The following is a 24,363-nucleotide window of genomic DNA, read 5'->3' as shown; positions in this document are numbered from 1 at the left end:
AGTATGCATGGCCCCATCCCTATTCTGGTATGACTGGCCAGGATCCGGTTCTGGTATGCAAGGCCCCATCCTTATAATTGGTCCCCACCCCCATCCTGGTATAAGAACAATAGGTAGCAAGATGCGCTGGAAAAATTAGTCAACCGCATGTTCATAATGAATGTACTGGGGACCACCAACAAGATTCCAGCACATCATGGGACAGTGCAGGACACACTGTAAATATAACTATACCAACACCGAAAAAACAGTGTAACAAGTCCAATATAAACATAAAAATCACAATCTTTATTGTCAACAGATGAGGCACAATACAGCTAAAAAGTGACACAAAAAATGGCAATGTATAGTGGGCCACAAATGTATAGATGGCATGTACATAGGTACAGCAATACATATATATTATAAGCACCAAAAATGAAAAGGCAAGGATAATATGTAGGAGGCCATTAAAAGTAAAGGGAAAAATCCCTGGCTAGCCATACAAAAATGAAGATATTGCCCAAACATAGGTGGTAGAGTCACATACCTGTAAAGAAGTGTGGCACAATATACACAGCCGTGCCCCAACGCGCGTTTCGGAAAAGTTCCTTCCTCAGGGGGCGTATGTTAAGGCCGTTTTTAGTTCAATATATAGTGAATTGATGGAAGCAATTAGTGGTGCCCGGTGTGTATGCAACCATCCCCCCCATCCCGACATGGCGACCGCCGCTGACGCTGGCACACAACGGGGCCCCGTGGTGTCAGACGCCAGACAGTGGGCGGAAGGGAGGAGGAGACCGATAACAACATCCGGATTTAGGACCCGCGCATGCGCAGACAGAAGTAGATGGAACCGCGGCCATTTTGGAAAGGGGCATATCAGTGCTAATAATGAATAACAGCGGTAAATGAAAACCGAACATCAACGTGCAAGGCGGAATAATCAAAAAGCGGGCATCTAAAATGCGAGTGCGATTGTATGTAAAATACAATACAAGATAGTACAAAGATGGAAATATGTAACCACATCTTGTATATCAGAACCGCGCATGTGCAGAACGTGATCTAACAAGATCGTATGCAGAGGAGCTACTTCAAAAAAAGCATAATAGATACCAAAATTATATAAAGGAACAAAATCAGGGGTGAAAGTCCTGAAGAGTATAGCAATGATAGTGATAAATATCGGGTATCATATAAAGTCACATCAGTGGCATAGTAATAAGGGCACAATACATTCATAATCCTTATTCAATAAGTATTGAGTGGGTATATAAATAAATAAAAATAACGGTATAAGCATATTGTATGCACTGGAAAAGACAAAAATAATATGGTATAATATAACAAATGTCAAGAACACAGTGTACATATTATCACTATCAAATATATTTATTAATACAGGTGATGAAGGGACTTGAAGATAGTGTCCATGGATGTATACGAATATGCCAAAAGACAACGGACCACTGGACCAGGGCTTCGAACTTCAGAAAGTGGACTTGAAGAACGACCAAAAGGTAAGAATCTAACGGGTCCATCACAAAATTGAACAAAAGTCGGCCAGAATAGAAGCAAAAGGTCACTAGAATAAAAACAACAAATAGTTAAAAACACACACTAAGAAGCATCACATAGATACAACAATAGACAAAGGATTATAAAAAAGGAGCAAAGGAAAGGCATTCATTAAGTCCATATGGATGGACTGTCTGAAGCTGCCATATCCATTTGGATTCAAGTTGGCCAAGTCGCTTGGAAAGATTGCCACCCCTAATGTCAATGTTTAGGGCATCAATGCCCCTAACTTTAAACTGGGTGGCATCACAAGCGTGATGGTCCTTGAAGTGGCGTGGAATGGTCTTTAAAGTAGTGGAGTCCTCATGTGTACATGCTGCCTGGATCCCCAACACATGTTCCCTAACCCTCACCTTAAATTGACGCGTAGTAAGACCAACGTATATCAAATCACAAGGGCAAGTAGCATAGTAGATGACATACCTTGTGGTACAAGTAATACGTTGGCGGATAGAATAGGTTTTGGAGCCACTAGAGTTAGAAAAAGAACTACTACGTAATATGTTTGGACATGCCACGCAACTCCCGCATGGAGCACACCCAACCCTAGGGGTAAACATATTCAAAAATGTAGTCGGCTTATCTGCAGAATAGTGGCTATCAACCAAATGATCTTTAAGATTTTTTGCACGTCGAAACGATATGGCTGGCTGATCTATCAAAAATTTCTTAATGATAGGATCTATCTGTAAAATAGGCCACGCTTTCTTTAGTGCCCGACGTACAGCATCAGATCTAGAACTGAATGTCGTCACAAATCTGACCGTCTGACTTGTATTGGCAGAACTGGTCAGATGGGAGCGATATAATAGTTCCTGGCGAGAGGTGTATTTCGCCCTATTGTAGGCCTTCTTAATAGATCTGCGGCTATATCCGCGCTCCAAGAAGCGTTGGCGTAGGATTTCTGCTTGCCTAACAAAGTCAATGTCTGTAGAGCAGATCCTACGGAGTCTTAAAAATTGGCCTACTGGGACAGCTCGAATGATATGTTTGGGATGACTGGAGGATGCATGCAGAACTAAATTAGTGGAAGTTGTCTTCCTGTAGATGCTGGTCTGCAACACCCCAGCACAATCCCTCCTAATGGTAACGTCAAGGAAATCCAAAGATTTGGTATTATAGATAAAAGTAAGGTGAATATTGCGGTCATTGGTGTTCAGGAAGATCATTAGTTGATCACAAAAAAATTGTGTGTGAGGGCGAACTCAAGTAGTTCCAGCAGGAGGTCCCTCAACCCCAATGTGAGGTTAGATGTACCAAGAAAAAATATCATTCGAGCTGTCCCAGTAGGCCAATTTTTAAGACTCCGTAGGATCTGCTCTACAGACATTGACTTTGTTAGGCAAGTAGAAATCCTACGCCAACGCTTCTTGGAGCGCGGATATAGCCGCAGATCTATTAAGAAGGCCTACAATAGGGCGAAATACACCTCTCGCCAGGAACTATTATATCGCTCCCATCTGACCAGTTCTGTCAATACAAGTCAGACGGTCAGATTTGTGACGACATTCAGTTCTAGATCTGATGCTGTACGTCGGGCACTAAAGAAAGCGTGGCCTATCTTACAGATAGATCCTATCATTAAGAAATTTTTGACAGATCAGCCAGCCATATCGTTTCGACGTGCAAAAAATCTTAAAGATCATTTGGTTGATAGCCACTATTCTGCAGATAAGCCGACTACATTTTTGAATATGTTTACCCCTAGGGTTGGGTGTGCTCCATGCGGGGGTTGCGTGGCATGTCCAAACATATTACGTAGTAGTTCTTTTTCTAACTCTAGTGGCTCCAAAACCTATTCTATCCGCCAACGTATTACTTGTACCACAAGGTATGTCATCTACTATGCTACTTGCCCTTGTGATTTGATATACGTTGGTCTTACTACGCGTCAATTTAAGGTGAGGGTTAGGGAACATGTGTTGGGGATCCAGGCAGCATGTACACATGAGGACTCCACTACTTTAAAGACCATTCCACGCCACTTCAAGGACCATCACGCTTGTGATGCCACCCAGTTTAAAGTTAGGGGCATTGATGCCCTAAACATTGACATTAGGGGTGGCAATCTTTCCAAGCGACTTGGCCAACTTGAATCCAAATGGATATGGCAGCTTCAGACAGTCCATCCATATGGACTTAATGAATGCCTTTCCTTTGCTCCTTTTTCATAATCCTTTGTCTATTGTTGTATCTATGTGATGCTTCTTAGTGTGTGTTTTTAACTATTTGTTGTTTTTATTCTAGTGACCTTTTGCTTCTATTCTGGCCGACTTTTGTTCAATTTTGTGATGGACCCGTTAGATTCTTACCTTTTGGTCGTTCTTCAAGTCCACTTTCTGAAGTTCGAAGCCCTGGTCCAGTGGTCCGTTGTCTTTTGGCATATTCGTATACATCCATGGACACTATCTTCAAGTCCCTTCATCACCTGTATTAATAAATATATTTGATAGTGATAATATGTACACTGTGTTCTTGACATTTGTTATATTATACCATATTATTTTTGTCTTTTCCAGTGCATACAATATGCTTATACCGTTATTTTTATTTATTTATATACCCACTCAATACTTATTGAATAAGGATTATGAATGTATTGTGCCCTTATTACTATGCCACTGATGTGACTTTATATGATACCCGTTATTTATCACTATCATTGCTATACTCTTCAGGACTTTCACCCCTGATTTTGTTCCTTTATATAATTTTGGTATCTATTATGCTTTTTTTGAAGTAGCTCCTCTGCATACGATCTTGTTAGATCACGTTCTGCACATGCGCGGTTCTGATATACAAGATGTAGTTACATATTTCCATCTTTGTACTATCTTGTATTGTATTTTACATACAATCGCACTCGCATTTTAGATACCCGCTTTTTGATTATTCCGCCTTGCACATTGATGTTCGGTTTTCATTTACCGCTGTTATTCATTATTAGCACTGATATGCCCCTTTCCAAAATGGCCGCGGTTCCATCTACTTCTGTCTGCGCATGCGCGGGTCCTAAATCCGGATGTTGTCATCGGTCTCCTCCTCCCTTCCGCCCACTATCTGGCGTCTGACACACGGGGCCCCGTTGTGTGCCAGCGTCAGCGGCGGTCGCCATGTCGGGATGGGGGGGATGGTTGCATACACACGGGGCACCACTAATTGCTTCCATCAATTCACTATATATTGAACTAAAAACGGCCTTAACACACGCCCCCTGAGGAAGGAACTTTTCCGAAACGCGCGTTGGGGCACGGCTGTGTATATTGTGCCACACTTCTTTACAGGTATGTGACTCTACCACCTATGTTTGGGCAATATCTTCATTTTTGTATGGCTAGCCAGGGATTTTTCCCTTTACTTTTAATGGCCTCCTACATATTATCCTTGCCTTTTCATTTTTGGTGCTTATAATATATATGTATTGCTGTACCTATGTACATGCCATCTATACATTTGTGGCCCATCCTGGTATGCCTGGCCCCATCAGAAAACTATAAAAGAAAAAAAATCACACCTTCATGCGCTCCCTCGCAGCATCTTGTTTCGATGCCAGCAGCTGCTTTATCCATGTAAGTAGTACATGGCAGGGACGTCATGCGCTGCTCACAAGCAGAGCACAGCTGCCGGAATACTCACTGCTCTGCACATCGAGACTGTACGCGCAGAGAGCAGTGAGTATTCATTGGTCTTTAGTAATGCGCACAGTGTCAGCCAGAGCCTTCCTAAAACTGCTGGGCAGTATCGTGTGCAGCTACTTAAGAAGAATGAATATTCACCTCTCTGGGCGTGAAGTGTGAATATTCATTTCTCTTAAGTAGCGGCACACATGACCGCCCAGCAACTGCAGGAAGGCTCCGGCTGACACCGAGCGCGCTACTGAAGAGTAATGAATACTCACTGCTCTCTGCACGCACAGTCCGGGCATGCAGAGCAGTAAGTATTCCGGCAGCTGCACTTTGGCTTGCACTTGGTCCCTGACATGCGCTGCTTACAAGCACAAAGCAGCTGCTGGCATTGGAACAAGATGCTGCGAGGGGGCGCCGGGAAGGTAAGTATCATATTTTTTTTTTTAATGTTTTCTGATAGGGCCATGCATAGCAGGATGGGGGTTGGGGGCCAATCATGCCAAGAAGCTATTAAAGAGACACGAATATTCATCTGCATCCACATCCATGGCGTGGAACGCAGTGAGTATTAATTTCTTAGCAGCAGGCACATGAGTTAGTCGCAGCCACCAGCTCCAGCCTCATGTGCCCCGCTACTCCGCCAATACAGCTCCCTACCACAGCCAGAGACGGTACATCTGGACTATAAGACCCCACCCCCATTTACTCCATATTTTTGGACAAAAAAAATACGCCTTATAGTCCAAAAGATACGGTATTTATAAATAATTGCACAGTTCACTTTCACAGGGATCTTTTGTCACAAAACTCTTACTGAAACGTGTAAATCGAGTTCCTCTCTACGGGATCCAGCCAACCGACAGTAAGTCTATGTGCCCACGTAAACAGATTTTTCCTGAGAGAAAGCGGAAAAACCGGACTCCTCTTCAGGAAATCCGCATTTTTTTTGCGGTTTTTGTGCGTTTTTTTCTGTAGCATCCTAATACAATGAACATAGTGGCAAATCCGCAGATTTTCAGCAAAATTAATGAACATGCTGCGTTTTTTCCGCGATGCTTTTTTTGCGGAAAAAGCGCATAATGGGCACAAAAATTACGGAATGCATTCTAATAATAGGATGCTTAATGTATGCGTTTTTAAAGCATTTTTGCAGGGGAAAAATGCGAAAAAAACTGAACGTGTGCGCAGAGCCTAAAAGTGCTGACCTTCCTTTATAGGGCAATGCAGAATTATTCTTATGGCCATATGCCAAGGCAGCATGGAACAGTTAACCTGTGTTTTGTTTCTATAGCGACAACATATTCCACAGCACTTTACAATTAAGCTGGGACATGTAAGGCCAATAAAGACATTACATACAGTTGCCGGCCCTGTTGTGGTCCCTATCTGCGGTGGGTAATACCTGGATCGCACGCTTAAATTGTTTCATCAGAACACACTGCAGACAATCATGAGCCGACTTAAAGGGTGGGGAGCGGCGGAAAATTGAAGGAGTTTGCTAGACATGATCCCGCTGAAAGTGCGCGGCATAATAGAAGCACATCTTCTCAAGTTCAGCGCAAAAATCGCCATTCTGGGGGCGAGGAGGAGATGGAACAGGAGGAATTGACCCTTAAACAAGCATCTGAGCAGTTGATGCAGGCTCTCTCATTGACCAGGACATCCCTGACGGAGAAAATTGAGGATGTTTACACGGAGGTGGGGAGACTCCGTCAGGATATGCAGGCCATGAAGGGGCGCGTTACGGAGGTGGAGACAAGGGTGACCAAGGTGGAAGATACCATTACACCAATGGAGGCTAAATTGACAAAGGTGGCGGGCTACATGAATGCTTGGAAGCAGAAGGCGGATGACTTAGAAAACAGAATGCGCCGAAATAATATTCCGTATTGTTGGACTGCCTGAGCGCTCGGAAGGTCAGCATCCTGAGCAGTTTCTGGAGGATTGGCTTAAGACCTCCCTGGGGGATGAATTCTCCTCAATGTTCGCCGTTGAAAGAGCTCACAGAGTCCCTACAAGACCCCTACCTCCGGGGGCCCCACCTCGACCATTCCTGGCACGCCTGCTCAACTGCAAGGACAGAGATACCATTTTGCGTCTTGCACGCCTGAAAAGTCCTATCAAATTCAACAATGCTGTCGTTTCCATTTTTCCGTATTTCTCCGAGGAGCTGCAGAAGCAGCGGGCACAGTTTTTCGAGGTCAAGAAGCGACTCAGAGATAGGAACATTGTATATTCGATGGTATATCCGTCCCGGCTCCGAGTTGTCCATGAGGGTTCCTCCGTATTTTTTACAGATCAGGCGGAGGCGACTGAGTTGCTGCGGTCCCATGGGGGATCCCCTGCGAAGGAGTCCTAAGGTGGCGGCTGTTACTTTAGATTTTCTCAATTGACGGACTAATTGGAGCTCTCCCGGCGAGTTCCCAGATGCCAGCTATACCGGACGCTGTTCTCAGTGATGGTATCCCCTTGTTTAATTTTTGATGAGGGCGTAGGACTGTGCGCCTATGTGATTAGGTTCCTGTTTTGCTTTTTCTTTTTCAAAAGTTTTAATTTTTATAGTTGTTTAGATGGAGGCCGCAGCCGACGCCAAATTCTGTTATCTGTGTGGGCTCTCTGCACCTGGTTCGGGCACCATTATGCACCATATCCAGATGCGGGGGAATGGGTTCTGAGCTGATTTGTATGACCTGGAACGTAAGAGGCATAAAAACCCCTCGAAAGAAAATTAAGGTGTTCTCACAAATCAGACATCACCGTCCTCACATTGTGGCTCTGGTAGAGACGCACCTGACCAGGGATACGGTTCGGTGGGTACAGAAACCGTGGGTGCAATGGTTTATACATGCTTTTCACACCAGCTACTCAAGGGGAGTGTCACTGTTAATTCATAAGGATGTTCGGTGGGAGGTCAGGGAGGCCCGGAAAGACCCCGAGGGACGATTTGTGTTCGTGCATGCGCTGATTAACTCTCAGAAATATGTAATTCTTTGTATTTATAATCCCCCTCCGGCCAATATATCAATCCTTCAGAAGACATTGAGCTTTGCTTTAAATTACCCAGACGCACATGTCATCTGTATGGGAGATTTTAATTTGGTCATGAATAGCCATCTTGATAAATTGAGACTGGGCGATGGAATACAGGGTGGGGTTCCCCCTCCAGGCACATCCCAACTGTCACAATTCATGACGGGTAGTGGGTGGCTAGATCTATGGAGGATGCGCCATCCAGAGACGAGGGAATATACTTGCCACTCCTCCACTAGGCGCATAGACTACATTTTTGGGTTCAGCAGTCTGGCGGCGTGGGTGGATGATATTAAACATGGAAGCAGGGGGATTTCGGATCATAGTCCAATTATTCTCAAGCTTAAATATGGGCCATTGACTAATGGGATAGTACGGAAGCTGAATCCTTTTTGGCTGAAGTTGATAACACCCCCGAACCCCGAAATATTAATGTATTTTGGGATGCTCTTAAAGCTTATTTACGAGGTTGTCTATCCTCCACGATTTCTCATATTAAACGGGTGACATCGGAAAGGATGGCGAGATGGAGCGACGTCTGAAAGACTCGGAAGCAGCCTATATATCGGATCAAACTAACAATAATAGGGTAGTATGGCTGACCGCTCAAAGGTTATATGCTCAATACACTGACACCAAATCGAAACGTAAATTATTTTATGCCCGGCAGTTTTATTTTGAAATGGGGAATCAGGCAAGTAAGTTTCTGGCCTACTTGGTACGACAGCATAATGCAACTAACACAATTCTACAAATTCGTGGTTCAGGTGGTACTTTGGTTTCCTCAACTGAGGAGATACTAAAATGCTTTTCTGATTATTATGGTTCATTGTACAACTCTAAGACGGAGGTGGATGGCCCGGAGTGTTTAAATTATTTGTTAGACATAGAGTTTCCTACGCTGAATCCTACCCAACAGGCCTTTATGGATGCTGAGTTTACTCTGGAGGAGGTAGAGGACGCCTGTTATGATTCCACCACACGGCAGGGGAAGAGGGTGCCACTGAGCTCCACCCACCACTGACCCTACCTACTTGCCGGTCCCACCCTAGCCGGTGGGCGACAACTGGGCGGCGGTCCCTACCTCGGCGTAAGTGCAGGGAGCTACAGGTACTGTCACACTTAGCGATGCACCAGCGATCCCGACCAGCGATATGACGCGGTCAGGATCGCTGGTGCATCGCTAAGTGGTCGCTAGTGAGCTGCCACACAGGCAGATATCACTAGCGACATCGCTGGGGACGGGGGTCGCTACTTACCTGTCAGACGAGGCGATCCTGCGTCCTCCCGCCTGGCTCCACGCGTCACTCGTCGTCACAGCAGGAAGCGCCGCAGGAAGCCGACGACGAGAAACGGTCCTGGACGTTCTCGCGCGATCAGCGATAAGCAGCGGGGAAGCGGGTTGTAGGTAAGTATCAGACATAGCGATATCGCTAGCAATATCGCTGTAATGTCACAAGTTATAGCGATATTGCTAGCGATATCTCTTAGTGTGACATGCCCTTTAGTGTCTTGTACTAAATGTGTGTATTGTAAAACTGCTTAGGCCTCTTTCACACTTCAGTTTTTTGCATCAGTTCAAATCCGCCAAAAAGTCAGACAAGCGGATCCGTTCTTAACTGATGTGAACGGATGGCACAGGATCCGTTTTGAGACGGATCCTGAAAATGAGGAAATTTAAAGGATACGCTGGCCGGGAAGAGGAAGGAGAGAGAGAGAGAGAGAGCTTTTTTTTTTTTTGTCCGGCACCCAGAAAGAATTTCGGGTTAAATGAGTGTCTGGAGGATCCGCCAGAGAAAAAAACGTTACAAGCTCCGTTTTGAAATCTTTGAGGATGGTGACGGACAGCAACTTTTGGTGGATCCTCAAAAAAAATGGATGCAACGGACAGCAATCCGTCACAATCCGCCATTAATGCAAGTCAATGGGGAAAAAAGCGGATCCTCCAAAAAAAATTGAGGATCCGTTTTTTTTCAAAACCTGGCGGATTGTGACTGATTGTAAAAAACTGAAGTGTGAAAGAGGCCTTATGGTTTAATAAACGAAATTAAAAAAAAAAATAAAGACATTACAGAGAAACCAGAGCTCAGCAGTTACAGGTGTAATTTTATCACTAGTTTTGTTTATCTTGCTATATGCGGAGGAAATTTCATTGTTTTTGGCACAGTTTAAGAGAAACATACATTACTGGGACACATATATTTTTTCGGAGGTGAATATGGGAAAAAATTGACCTATTTTTAATTTGTTATTTTTATACAGTTTTCATTTCACACTAAATAACCTGTTGAAACAATTAAAGAGGTTATTAAAAAAATGTAGATACTAAAAGGAAACCTATAATGTCCGATAATGCTATTAATCTGCATATATCTGGTTAATCTGCAGGTTAAGAGCATTATGGAGTTGCCTGCCTGCAGAACGGATAGTGCTGCACCCAGGAGAAAAATAAACTTTCTTTCTGCTGAGAGCGTCAGCTTTCAGTCATTCAGGCGTGCCTGGAGAAACTACAGTCACCATTCGCAGCACTGAGAACATTAGCTGTACGCATGCCCTGGCAATGACTACAATCCAGCTATGTAGTGTAGCAGTGCTGGGCAAGCTCTCCGTCAGTTACGAGGTATGCTTAAAGTTGTCGCCTCCAATGCAAGCGGTGACTTTAATTGCTCAGGGAATTGGGAGAAATAAAGCTCAGTTTCTCTCAGGGTCAACACTTTCAGTAATGTGGCCAAGCACCTTCACAAAGCTATTATCCTGCAGATTATCTCTAGACATGTAAAATGTGTACATCGTAGCAGAGACTTACCAATAGGGCGGCCAATGACATAAATCCTATCAGGTTGTTCCACAGTTTGTCTATATCCTTCAATATGAATTGCAGTTTCTCACTGCATACAGCTGTGGATTTTATACCCAATTCCACCCGCTTGGTTACTCGGTACACTTCAATGACACCTGTGAAGTCAAACAACAATATGGGTAAGCAGTCATGCTATGCCAACATCAGCAGAATCATAACTATGATTTAACCCCTTCCCTCTCCGTAACGGAGTGCCAAATTGCAGTGGATCACCTACGAACCTGACCAACGGCTCTGTGATCTCTAATTACATGATGTATAAAGCAGCCAAGTAAATTGAGAACTGTGATGCAACAGTAAAGCCGCAAGGATTAAACATCGGAGCATACATTTTTTAGATATTTTAACGTGTAGTTGCTAATAGCAAGTTTTTAATGAATGCGTAATAAACCTTTAATGGTTAGCCTTTGTGACAGACAAAACGACAGAGATATACTATACAGTGATTTGTTTACCCTGCGCCATATCACCATATGATAAGGACGTTACTGAATGAACAAGTGTTCCTATGATCATTTGCTCACAAATTATTACAGTTATCCACCCACCAAAGGCATCCAGTGTGAAAATAGAAAAAATCCCGGCATACAGTTACAGTTGTGGCCAAAAGTATTGACACCCCTGCAATTCTGTCAAATAATACTCCGTTTCTTCCTGAAAATGATTGCAAACACAAATTCTTTGGTATTATTATCTTCATTTAATTTGTCTTAAATGAAAAAACACAAAAGAGAATGAAGCAAAAAGCAAAACATTGATCATTTCACACAAAACTCCAAAAATGGGCCAGACAAAAGTATCGGCACCCTCAGCCAAATACTTGATTGCACAACCTTTATCCAAAATAACTGCGACCAACCGCTTCCAGTAACCATCAATGAGTTTCTTACAATGCTCTGCTGGAATTTTAGACCATTCTTCTTTGGCAAACTGCTCCAGGTCCCTGATATTTGAAGGGTGCCTTCTCCAAACTGCCATTTTTAGATCTCTCCACAGTTGTTCTATGGGATTCAGGTCTGGACTCATTGCTGGCCACCTTAGAAGTCTCCAGTGCTTTCTCTCAAACCATTTTCTAGTGCTTTTTGAAGTGTGTTTTGGGTCATTGTCCTGCTGGAAGACCCATGACCTCTGAGGGAGACCCAGCTTTCTCACACTGGGCCCTACATTATGCTGCAAAATTTGTTGGTAGTCTTCTGACTTCATAATGCCATGCACACGGTCAAGCAGTCCAGTGCCAGAGGCAGCAAAGCAACCCCAAAACATCACGGAACCTCCTCCATGTTTGACTGTAGGGACCGTGTTCTTTTCTTTGAATGCCTCTTTTTTTCTCCTGTAAACTCTATGTTGATGCCTTTGCCCAAAAAGCTCTACCTTTGTCTCATCTGACCAGAGAACATTCTTCCAAAACGTTTTAGGCTTTTTCAGGTAAATTTTGGCAAACTCCAGCCTGGCTTTTTTATGTCTCGGGGTAAGAAGTGGGGTCTTCCTGGGTCTCCTACCATACAGTCCCTTTTCATTCAGACGCTGACGGATAGTACGGGTTGACACTGTTGTACCCTCGGACTGCAGGGCAGCTTGAACTTGTTTGGATGTTAGTCGAGGTTCTTTATCCAACATCCGCTTAATCTTGCGTTGAAATCTCTTGTCAATTTTTCTTTTCCGTCCACATCTAGGGAGGTTAGCCACAATGCCATGGGCTTTAAACTTCTTGATGACACTGCGCACGGTAGACACAGGAACATTCAGGTCTTTGGAGATGGACTTGTAGCCTTGAGATTGCTCATGCTTCTTCACAATTTGGTTTCTCAAGTCCTCAGAGAGTTCTTTGGTCTTTCTTTTCTCCATGCTCAATGTGGTACACACAAGGACACAGGACAGAGGTTGAGTCAACTTTAATCCATGTCAACTGGCTGCAAGTGTGATTTAGTTATTGCCAACACCTGTTAGGTGCCACAGGTAAGTTACAGGTGCTGTTAATTACACAAATTAGAGAAGCATCACATGATTTTTCGAACAGTGCCAATACTTTTGTCCACTCTCTTTTTTATGTTTGGTGTGGAATTATATCCAATTTGGCTTTAGGACAATTCTTTTTGTGTTTTTTCATTTAAGACAAATTCAATGAAGATAATAACAAAGAATTTGTGTTTGCAATCATTTTCAGGAAGAAACTGAGTATTATCTGACAGAATTGCAGGGGTGTCAATACTTTTGGCCACAACTGAATATTATGTGTGTTCTGCCTTTATACACGTTGACACGGTGTGCAATCTAGCATACAGCATAAACCACCTTCTATCTTTGAAAATAATCAGACTGTTCTCTGTAGTCTAACTTGCTTATTGGTGAAGAGTATAGAACATGCGGTAAAACTATAAAGAATACAAACGACATGGGTAAGTATTGGCCAGTATTGGATGATCACACAGCTAACACAATTACAGGAAGTATACAGTGATGCAAACTTTACATAGAAACACACAGGTTTCTAATTACATCTGCTGAGGACCGGCTGCCATACAGTTAATAACATCTCTACACAAAACTGCATTGCAATAAAGATATTAATCTTACCACATATGTTTTACCGGGATAATGAACTCAAGTAGGGGAGTTAACAGGAGGACAGATAAAACAACGTGTGTCCTTATGAAATACACAGAATAAAATGGCATCTTCTTTATCCCAGAATACACAGCTTCATTCCACAATGCATTGCTTCAATCCCACGTGCATTGCTTCTGTTAAAGACACAGACTGTAAATGCTATCAAGACACAGCTATAAATTCAGCCACCACTAGATGGTGCTAACTAAACCAGCACATAATATAAACATATTTGCCCTATTGTTGCGAGCTCATTTTCTCGCTAACCTTTGATGTCCGATGAACTCCCTCTGCTGGTGAAAGGAGGTGGTGAAACCTGTCACCTGAACAGGTGGATTGCGATTGGACATCTGGAATCTCTGAGTGGATATAAGGCAGCCGACGCCCTGTAGGGTTGCTGGTGATTTCTCTGCTCTGAGCTCTGGCCTCCAGTTCAGTTCCTGTCTTCTAAAGCGAAGTTTTGCTCTGTTATTGTTCCATGAGATTTTGTCTGATTTGCTTCGTTTTGTGTTCTGCCAGCCCCGGCTGGGGCTCTGCTGAATTTCCATTTTTGTCCCTGATCGGTGAACTCTATTTTGCTCTGTCTTCAGAATATATCGGAGTGCTCATATAGGGATTTTGAAGTCTAGTGACTTCAGGGCCGTTTTTCCTATCAGACGTGTTGGGACATTTTTGGTAGGGTTTTTGCGGATTGCAGCCAGCATCTTTTCTGTCCTTTCCTATCTAGTTAGTTGGGCCCCATCGTTTGCTCTGCCTGTCTTTCTGTCTGTTTTCATCTGTTTTCACCGACAATACATGTTGGGGGCTGTCTATTGCTTTGGGGTCTGCTCTGGGGCAGTTTAGATTTCCCCTTTCTTTCTTTAGGCTTATTTAGTTCTCCGGCTGTGAAGAGGCATCTAGGACCACCGTAGGAACGCTCCACGGCTACTGTTAGTTGTTGTGAATAGGATCAGGGGTCTGCAATCCGCTAGCTACCAACCTCTCCGGTTTTCTGGACTTAGCTTGCATTTTTGTTTTTTCCTCCTCCGGTGACTCATTCATAACACCCTATATTTAGAGGGCAGAACACTCCCCGCTTGGAATTAACTAATGCCACTTCATTTTCCAGGTTTGGAGTGGTAAAGGAGTGCTTGCAGTGGTGCCAACCTTTCCAAGACTTCTGACTGGTGGGTGATGTTGACTTGTAAGACTGAGCCACATGAATTAAACAAGCAATGGCACAAACAAGTGAGTTTCAGGTTGAAAACCTGCTGAAATGGTGGGATTTGAGGTAATTGTCTGAAGTCACCGTACTTAGAACGGATATCTGATGGCGGATTTCTTCATCTGCATCTACCAGTTCAAAGGTGTCTGATTCGTCACAGTAAGGCATTGAACAGTATAATGCAGGGCTCGTAAACCAGGTTGTATCCTTAAGGAGTCTAGATTCAACAGATCTAGCTGCGTAGTCCGCAGGATTGTGGTGTGTGGACACAAAGCGTCACTGTTTAGGGTCTGATCTTTAGCACTCGATTGCTGACGTAAACATAAAAGCTTCGCGTTTCGTTGCAAATGTACCCAAGCACTACCTTGCTGTCCGAGTAGCACTCAATGTCCTTGATTTCCAGGTCAATTTCTGTCGAGATAAGTTCAGCTAACTCTACTGCTAGCACAGCCGCACAGAGTTCCAGTCTGAGTATTGTGTGCTCCTGGACTGATGCTAGTTTTGCCCGGCTCATAACAAGCCTTACATGGCATTGTTCTTTGACGTCAGTAGTTTTCAGATAAGCTACTGCTGCAATCTCTTTGGTTGAGGCATCGCAGAAGATACAGAGCTTTTGCGTCGTGACTTCTGTTGATGGCACAGAAGCGTATGGTCGTGCCACGTAAAGATCTGACAAGGCTTCCAAAGATTTCTTCCATCTTACCCACAAATCTCTCTTCTCCATGGGAAGCGGATCATCCCATTCAGACATCTCTTGGGTGAAGTCGCTCAACATCATTTTACCTTGGATAGTTACAGGGGTTACAAATCCTAGAGGATCGTACAAGCTGTTTATCACAGATAGGATGCCTCTACGTGTGAAAGGTGTTTCTTCTTCGTTGATCGGAAAGGAATGCATCTCTCTTGAAATCCCAGAGCAAACCAAGGCTCCGTTGCATGGGAAGGGAGTCCGTGTCTAAATCCAAGACTTTTAGATCTGTTGAGTAATCTTGACAGGGAAAAGCTGCCATCATTTTTTGGATGTTGGAATCAATTTTGTGCAGCCTCAAATTGGACAAAGCAAGCATTTCTTGTGTCCTCTTTAGGAGAATGACTGCCGATTCATCTGTGGGTGTGGATTTCAAGCAGTCTTCCACGTAGAAATCCTTCTCCACAAACGATCTAACATCTGACTCGTACTTTGCTTCGCCCTCTCTGGCTGAATGTTTAAGACCATAGATGGCAACAGCAGGGGAAGGGCTGTTCCCGAAGATGTGTACTTTCATCCGATACTCCACGATGTCTATGTAGGGGTCATTATCGTGGTACCAGAAAAACCTCAAATAGTTTCTATGTACTTTTTTGACAAGGAAGCAATGAAACATCTGTTGTATGTCAGCCATGAATGCCACTGCATCTTTGCGGAAGCGAAGAAGTACTCTTAGAAGTCTGGGCAAGACAAAAAGACATTGTTTAGCGAGACACCTTCATATCTGGTGCTTGAGTCAAATACTACTCTTATCTGACCAGGTTTCTTAGGATGATACACACCGAAAAAAGGGTAGATAGCAACATTCCTCGGAATCTTGGAGTACAGGTGCAATTTCTGCATGGCCATTCTGAAGTATTTTCTCCATGATGGCAAAGAAGTGCTCTCATTTCAGGTGCTTTCTGAAATTTGCGTTTGAGGGAGACAAATTGACCGTAGACAGGTTCTCTGTTGTTGGGTAAGCCTTGCCTCTGGGGTTTAAACGGTAGAGGGGCCATCCAACTCTTTGACTCATCTCTTACCATTTCTCGATCCATGATGTCCAAAAACAGTCTGTCTTCTATGGACATTGCTACCTTGTTGTCTTCTCTTGTTCTGTGATAAACTGTGCACCCTATGTGATCTAGGTCGCCGTCACATGAGTGGTCTTCACAGAAAGGATCAGCTAATGGACAAGGTAGAGGAGCATTGTGTGACAACTCTTTTACCAGGAAGCTACTCTTACATGGCTGGAAGAGAGACGGACGTCCATTTTCAAGAGTATTGGTAAGCATGCTGTCGACAAAGCCGACTTGTGTGCTCCTCCTAGGCAGACGTCTCCTATGATGACCCATCCAAGGTTGTGCCTCTGTGCATACGGAGCGTTCCTAGAGCTGTTTACACATTCTCTTGCTTTGTGGACTTGTAGTATATCTCTTCCCAGAAGTAGAGCAATTGGGGTTCCTGGATCCATTCAGGTATCAAGTGGGCTATACGCTTTAGATGTGGGTATTGTGTCATCACATCCCTTGAAGGTATTTCTGACTTGTCAGGAATCTGGTTGCACTCCAGGATGGTCGGTAACGATAGGCAGGTTTGGCCATCTATGGACTCCACCTTGTATCCAGTAGCTTTTCTTCCCGCCGTCTCAACGGTACCTGAACATGTCCTCAGGGTGTAGAGAGAACCAGGGCCTACAATGCTGAAGTTGTCAAAGAAGATGGACCTGGCTAGAGACCTGTTACTTTGGTCATCCAGGATTGCATAAATCTTGAAGGCTTTGTCTTTGCGGCCTGCAGGATAGACTCGGACAAGGCAGATTTTTGAACAGGACCTTCCTCCTGTGAGTCCCTTACAGATCTCTGTACATTTAGAGCTGACCTCAGGGGTGTCTTCGTCTGTGTCTTTCTGCTTCTCATCGTGCGCCTCTGCTTTTGACAACCCTTGTGGAGTTGATCCAGGGTGCATGGCTGTATTGTGATCCGTGCTGCTGCATTCTGCACATTTCACGCTAGCTTCACAGTTCCTGGCGAACTGAGATGTTGTTGCACAACATTTGAAGATGTTCTCCTTGAGGAAACCTTTGCGATCCTCCAAAGACTTCTCCCTGAAGGCTCTGCATTTTACTATAGGATGTGGTTTCTTGTGTAGAGGACAATGTTTACTGACATCCTGACGATTGCTCTCGTCCGGTGGTTTATTCATTTGAGGAGGGCTTGTCGAAACAAAGTTAGTTTTGTGGACTGCCACGGGTGTCCTACTGGGTTTGACACTGGGGGCAGAGGAACACGACAGAGTAAAGTCAAAACTAGGGTAATTTCTAATCCTAGATTGGTTTGGTGACAAAATCAACAAATACATTGAAAAGAGGGAATGATACATTATGATTTTGTTATACTGTGAACCACATGTAATCCACTTTTCTTGTAAGTTGTAAGGAACTTTCTGCACTATCGGATTGACACCCTTAGCGGTGTCTAAGAATGCCAATCCGGGCAAGTCTCCTTCCTCTTGGGCAACCTGTAACTCATTCAATAAATCACTCAAATCTCTAAGCTTTAGATAACCTTTAGGTCCTATCTTATGAAAATCATCAATTCTTTTATATAAACCATTCTCTATGACTTCTACTGTCCTACAGCATTCATCAAGTCTTTCCCACACTTTACGTAGACCTGTGCGAGGATGCTTTACATTAATGTCTCTTTAGGTATGTTCGACCGACTCACTTCCAAGCCACTTTACTAGAAGATCTAACTACTCACTACATGAAAGGTCCAGACCATGAATGTCGTTCCGGAATGAGGCTTGCCATGACCTATAGTTCTCTGGTCAGTGAACTTTACAAGTCCTTTTTTAACCAGTTCTCGGCGGGAAAAGAACTTTGCAAAGTCCATGGTGGCTCCGTCAGTGCTGGTATGAGCCAGTGTGTTATAGTCATGTCTAGTGTGTGGTGTATCACCATACCTGTAAGATGCTTCTGACTTCGGATAGTCTGTGCGGTACCTTCTCGGTGAAGATGGTGGATCTTTAAGGAAGGATGGGAGCTGTACCTTCTTCTCAGTGGAACGGTAGCTGTAGTCAACATCTCTGTGCTGGACGTCTCCTCGCCTATGGTAGTGAAGTTTGGGATTGGATCGCTGGTAATGGGCATAGGCTGATCGATATGATGCGTCAGGGCTGTCATCCCCACTGGAATGTTGACGGATGTATTCTGCGACACTCTGCGTTGGTTCTTGCTGCTCTAGATCTGGTCTGAGAATGCTGCTGCGTGTCTCAGAATCAGGATTCTTCATAGCTTCCAAACACTCAGCCTTAGCTATTGCAGCTGCTGTCTCTTTGTCTGCAGCAAGTCTTTCTAACTCTGCCGTGCGGTTTGGGCCTCTCTCTCTGCTTGCAGACGTGCGGTTTCGGCTTGCAGACGTGTGGTTTCGGCCTCTCTCTCTCTCGGCTTGCAGACGTGCGGTTTCAGACTCTCTCTCTGCTTGCAGACACGCAGTTTCGGCTTGCAGACGTGAAGTTTCCGTATCTTGATCTGCTTGTCTCAGCTTTAGATGCGTCTCTCGTTTGGCGAAGGAGAATCTTGCCTTGGCTGCGTCGGCACAAGCGACAGCAGCGAGCTCTGCTCTTGACGACCTGCCAGAACTTGCTCGTGACCTCGTTTTGAGTGAGGATGTGTTGTGTCGAGACATTGTGAGCTCAGCTGCGTACTGCTGAATATACTGGCAGGAAACTGAATCTATGCATGGCGGGCAAGATGTAGCACTTGTTGGCGGGCTGCACTCTCAGTACTTGTGACTGTATGGCGGCCGCTGCAGCATCTGCAGGCAGTGCGGTGTGGGTACAAGCGGCTCCTTAAGTCATATTCACTATCGCAGGCGTCTAGCATCTGTTTTACTGTTCTGCCTTCATACACGTTGACACGGTGTGCAATCTAGCATACAGCATAAACCACCTTCTATCTTCCAAAATAAGCAGACTCTTCTCTGTAGTCTAACTTGTTTATTGGTGAAGAGTATAGAACATGCAGTAAAACTTTAAAGAATACAAACGACATGGGTAAATATTGGGCAGATGATCACACAGCTAACACAATTACAAGTATACAGTGATGCAAACTTTACATAGAAACACACAGGTTTCTAATTACATCTGCTGAGGACTGGCTGCCATACAGTTAATAACATCTCTACACAAAACTGCATTGCAATAAAGATATTAATCTTACCAGATATGCTTTACCCGGATAACGAACTCAAGTAGGGGAGTTAACAGGAGGACAGATAAAACAACGTGTGTCCTTATGTGATACACAGAATAAAATGGCATCTTCTTTATCCCAGAATACAAGGCTTCATTCCACAATGCATTGCTTCAATCCCACACATGCATTGCTTCTGTTAAAGTCACAGACTGTAAATGCTATCAAGACACAGCTATAAATTCAGCTACCACTAGATGGTGCTAACTAAACCAGCACATAATATAAACATATTTGCCCTATATTCAGACGGCAGAACAATGTGTCTTTACAGAGGATCTCTGTGCAGGAAAGTGCGGTCTGCTGCCCCTTCCTATACAGTAGTGGTGTGTAGACGGACACTGAAAGATCTCACTTTAGATAAGTGATAATTTCACCCGGGATCAATAAAGTGTATCGTATCATATTGTATTGTAGATCTCTTGTAAATCAGGGCCTGAAAGCTGATGACGTGCACTGTAGGCCTAGGGCACATAATCTTACATTCTTTGGAGTAGCTAGGACACCAATTGTCCCCAAAGCTATGGAAATCGCCCAAGTACCTTGGAAAAGCAACAAGGGTCAGGGAGGTGGATGTTTTGATGTGTACAGAAGATCAGAGATTCAGACATAACCTTTTCATACCATGTTCATAATGGAAGCCTGTCACTTCTAAATGTGATATCAGCCTGCAGAAATAGTGGTAATCAGCAGGTTAATAGAGTTTAATCCCCCTTAGGCTTGTTTAACCTCGTACTATCACAGCATGTTTTCACCTTCCTGACCAGCCAAATTTTTTCTGACATGCCACTTTATGTGGTAATAACTCTGTAATGCTTCTATGTACACCAGTGATTCTAAAGCCATGTTCATAAGTTGCGTTTTTTTATGAAAATTTTCAGCTGCATTTTATAAAACCAGCAAAGTCTATGATATTTCGGAAATCTCATACACAGCTTGTTTGTTTTTCCTGACGGATTGGGAAAACTGCTGCGTTTTTGCAAACAGCGGAATGTCACTTCTTTCAGCGTTTTTTCACCCACAGAAAGCAATGAGAAAGTGCAAAAATGCAGCAAAAAACACAAGTATCAGGTTATGGTGCCAAACCCTCAGGAAAGTGAATCATGTTTTTTTTATGCACTACACTTTATCAGGATGCACAAGAGTCCCTGATAAAAATGCAGCAAACCTGCTTTTTGTAAGCAGCTTCTTTACTGCCAAGAGAGGTTTTGCCTGCGGGAAAAAAAACACAGTAAAAACGCAAGGTGTGAACATAGCCCAAGACTTTTTTGCTTCATAACACATTATACTGTGTTAGTGGTAAAATAGAGTTGTTAAGGATTAAAAGTTTAGCACCAATTTTTAATGGTTTCAATGAAATTTACAAAACCTATAGGTTAAGGGACCACTTCCCTTTTGAAACAATTGAAGAGCCTATATGTCACAAAACTAGCAAACAAAACCTCATTTTATCAACTACACTCCCCTCAAAGTATTCTAAAGCCCCCGTTACACACTGCGATATCGCTAGCAATATCGCTGCAAAGTCACCGATTTTGTGACGTTGCAGCGATATTGCTAGCGATATCGCTGCATGTGATACTTACCTCCGACCGGCTCCCCCCCGCTGGTTATCGCTGATCGCGCGAGAAGCTGCTGGAACATTTCTCGTCGTCAGCTTCCTGCGGCGCTTCCTGCTGTGACGACGAGCGACGCGTGGAGCCGGGCGGGAGGACGCAGGATCGCCGCGTCTGACAGGTAAGTAGCGATCCCCAGCGATGTCGCTGGTGAGATCTGCCTGTGTGGCAGCTCACTAGCGACCACTTAGCGATGCACCAGCGATCCTGACCGCATCATATCGCTAGTCGGGATCGCTGGTGCATCGCTAGGTGTAACGGTACCCTTAGCCACATACAGAAAGTGGGTTAACCCTTCAGATGCTTCACAGGAATTAATTCAAACTGGAAAAAAATTAAAAATTTTATTTTTTATTTTATACTAAAAAGTTGCTTTAATTTTTTAAAAGTAAAAGGAGAACACAGACTCCACAATTTGTTGTGCAAGTACACGGATACCCCATTAGTGAATGGAAACTACTGTATGGGTGCACGGAAGGGCTCGAAAAGGAAATGCTAAGCCCCTGAGGAGCCAACACAGTATGCCCTCCACAACTAAGACCATTTTGGAGACGACATCCCTCAAGGAATTTATGCATGTGTGTGATGAGCATCTTGAACTTACAAGTGCTTCACAGAATTCGGTATTATTGGGCCTTGAAATACATTGTGGGATTATAAATTATTATTATTATAAATCAGCGATCTGACACAGGCACTGCAGCAGGCTTCCTCATGCCTGCTCTCTTCAGGCAGTGAGGAAGCCGGCTCCCTGCAGGGAAGGAGGCCCCTGCAGCAGCCCTGCACATCGCAATGCTGCGGGGGTCTCAGGGAAGCACGGAGGGAGCCCCCTCCCTGCCTATGCTTTCCTAAACCTCCGATACACTGCGATCGTGTTTGATTGCAGTGCGCCCTGGGGTTAATGTGCCGGGGGCAGTCCGTGACTTCCCCTGACACACAGTGCCGGATGTCAGCTGTGATAATCAGCTGAGACCCGGCCGCGATCAGCTGCGCTCCCCCCGTGAGCGCTGCTGATCGCTATGACGTACTATCCCGTCCATGGGCATAGGGGCCCGGGGCCAATGGACGGGATAGTACGTCAGATGTCAGGAAGGGGGTTAAAAAATAAAAAGAATTAAAAATATAGTAAGGATTTGTACTCACTTAGGTGCAGCAGGAGGAAAAACAGGAGGCGTGCTTCTTTTAAAGAGTCCGTGTGGGCTTATTTGCTCCATAAACCCCAAAGCAACAACAAAAGGTAAACGCCCTTCACAGCAGGCAAAAGCAACAGAAAACAGTCCTTAGCTGGGATTTGTTCCATCAGGCCCTGTGAGCACACAGGCTAGGGCAATGTCCAGTCCGGAGGCTCTGTCTTGAGCCATACACACAGGAGGATTCCTACTTCCCAAGTCACAGAGATGTGCTAAACCAAAGCCTCCATTATGTAGGATGTAACCACAACCACAGGTGAGGTATGGATCACATGGGCTGGTCACATGGTATGACCTCACAGCAGGTCCTCAAACACTTGCAGGTCCTGATGGAAAATGGGTACAGTCAGCACCCTCACCCAGAGGTGAGTTAATATGGGTAGCCAGACCCTCTTATCTCTCGTAGCTACCCGCAAACCGGACCCAGGTGCACTAAACGACATATTAGTGCTCACGTGTACTAAAAACAAAATACTGCGGGTTGCATCGCAGGGAACATCAATCCCTCTGACATATACCTCCCATTAACCACACGAACACCAGTCACACCACAATATATATATACACTTATATACATACATACACATCTATTTATATAATTGCCTTGTAATGTTTTAATTTCCTGTTCTGTCCAGACGTCACCGTATCCCAGAATTACAAGCAGAGGAAGTTCACCGACCACCATATTGGGACACCCAAGTGATAGGTGTCTCAATATGGAAACTGCTGATGGTACCAACCTATTGGCGGTACCACCAGCGGAACACAGTCGCACCACACACACACTAAAGTAACCTCTTGCGCGGTACCACCAGAGGAACACCGTCGCACTGCGCCAATTCCGGGCAGGCACAGTGAATCATTCAGCTGATCCCGGCAGAAGATGCACGATGTGTCTACAGGCAGAGGAAGCCGATCACATTAAAGGGGTTTTCCAAAGATTGAAAGTTCATTTTAAAAATTGTCTGTGTCTGACCGTGTACGGAGCATACCACATCTACTGGGCAGGGGAGGAAGCAAAAGACAATACTGACATTACAGCAGGGGATCACAGAGGATTCATTTTGTGAGGCAAAATATTTCACTGACCGTTTTTAAACAATATTTTACCTCAAAAAATGTATCCTCCTCGATCTCCTGCTGTAATGTCAGTATTGTCTTTTGCTTCCTCCCCTGTATGTTCTGTACACGGTCAGACACAGGGGTGAGAGAGACAGAGCTCAGGGAGAGACAGCTTAAACGGCACAGCACATGAGGGGGAGAACACAGCACAGAAAGGAGAGACAGCAGACAAGGGGGATAGAAAATGGGGTAGACAGGTCAAAGAAGAGAGCACAGATGGGAGAAGAGCGCACAGACGGGAGAAGTCAGCACATGGGGAAAGAGAGTAGATAGGTGGGTGAGCACATGGGGGGGATATTCTTAACTCTGCAAAGTCTGCCCCCATCGTGCCATTACCGCCCTCCCGATCCATCTAGTATATACATACACACACACATACAGTATATACACACACACATACGGTATATGCACACACATACATACGGTGTATATATATATATATATATATATATATATGAATGAGAGAGACAGATATGCCCACCAAGGTGTTAGACAAATCTTTAACGTTATTCTTTTTTGCATCAAGAGCATATATAATTCTAATTATATACCTAAATAGA

The 24,363-nt window shown here is 44.3% G+C and overlaps 1 protein-coding gene across 4 annotated transcripts in view; it reads right to left on the bottom strand.

Annotated features, from left to right (window-relative positions):
- The window catches only part of SYNRG (synergin gamma), a 324,950-nt gene that overhangs the window by 37,812 nt on the left and 262,775 nt on the right, over positions 1-24,363 (bottom strand). For all 4 annotated transcript variants that reach the window (XM_073575612.1, XM_073575614.1, XM_073575613.1 and 1 more), the window contains one exon: positions 11,023-11,171. In XM_073575612.1, the coding sequence (XP_073431713.1) occupies positions 11,023-11,171 (149 nt within the window). The remainder of the gene's footprint in view (positions 1-11,022; positions 11,172-24,363) is intronic.

The sequence above is a fragment of the Dendrobates tinctorius genome, unplaced genomic scaffold (assembly GCF_039654945.1).
Source record: "Dendrobates tinctorius isolate UK_male_01 unplaced genomic scaffold, ASM3965494v1 ptg000045l, whole genome shotgun sequence".
Lineage (NCBI taxonomy): Eukaryota > Metazoa > Chordata > Amphibia > Anura > Dendrobatidae > Dendrobates > Dendrobates tinctorius.
This window is presented reverse-complemented; position numbering and strand designations above follow the sequence as displayed.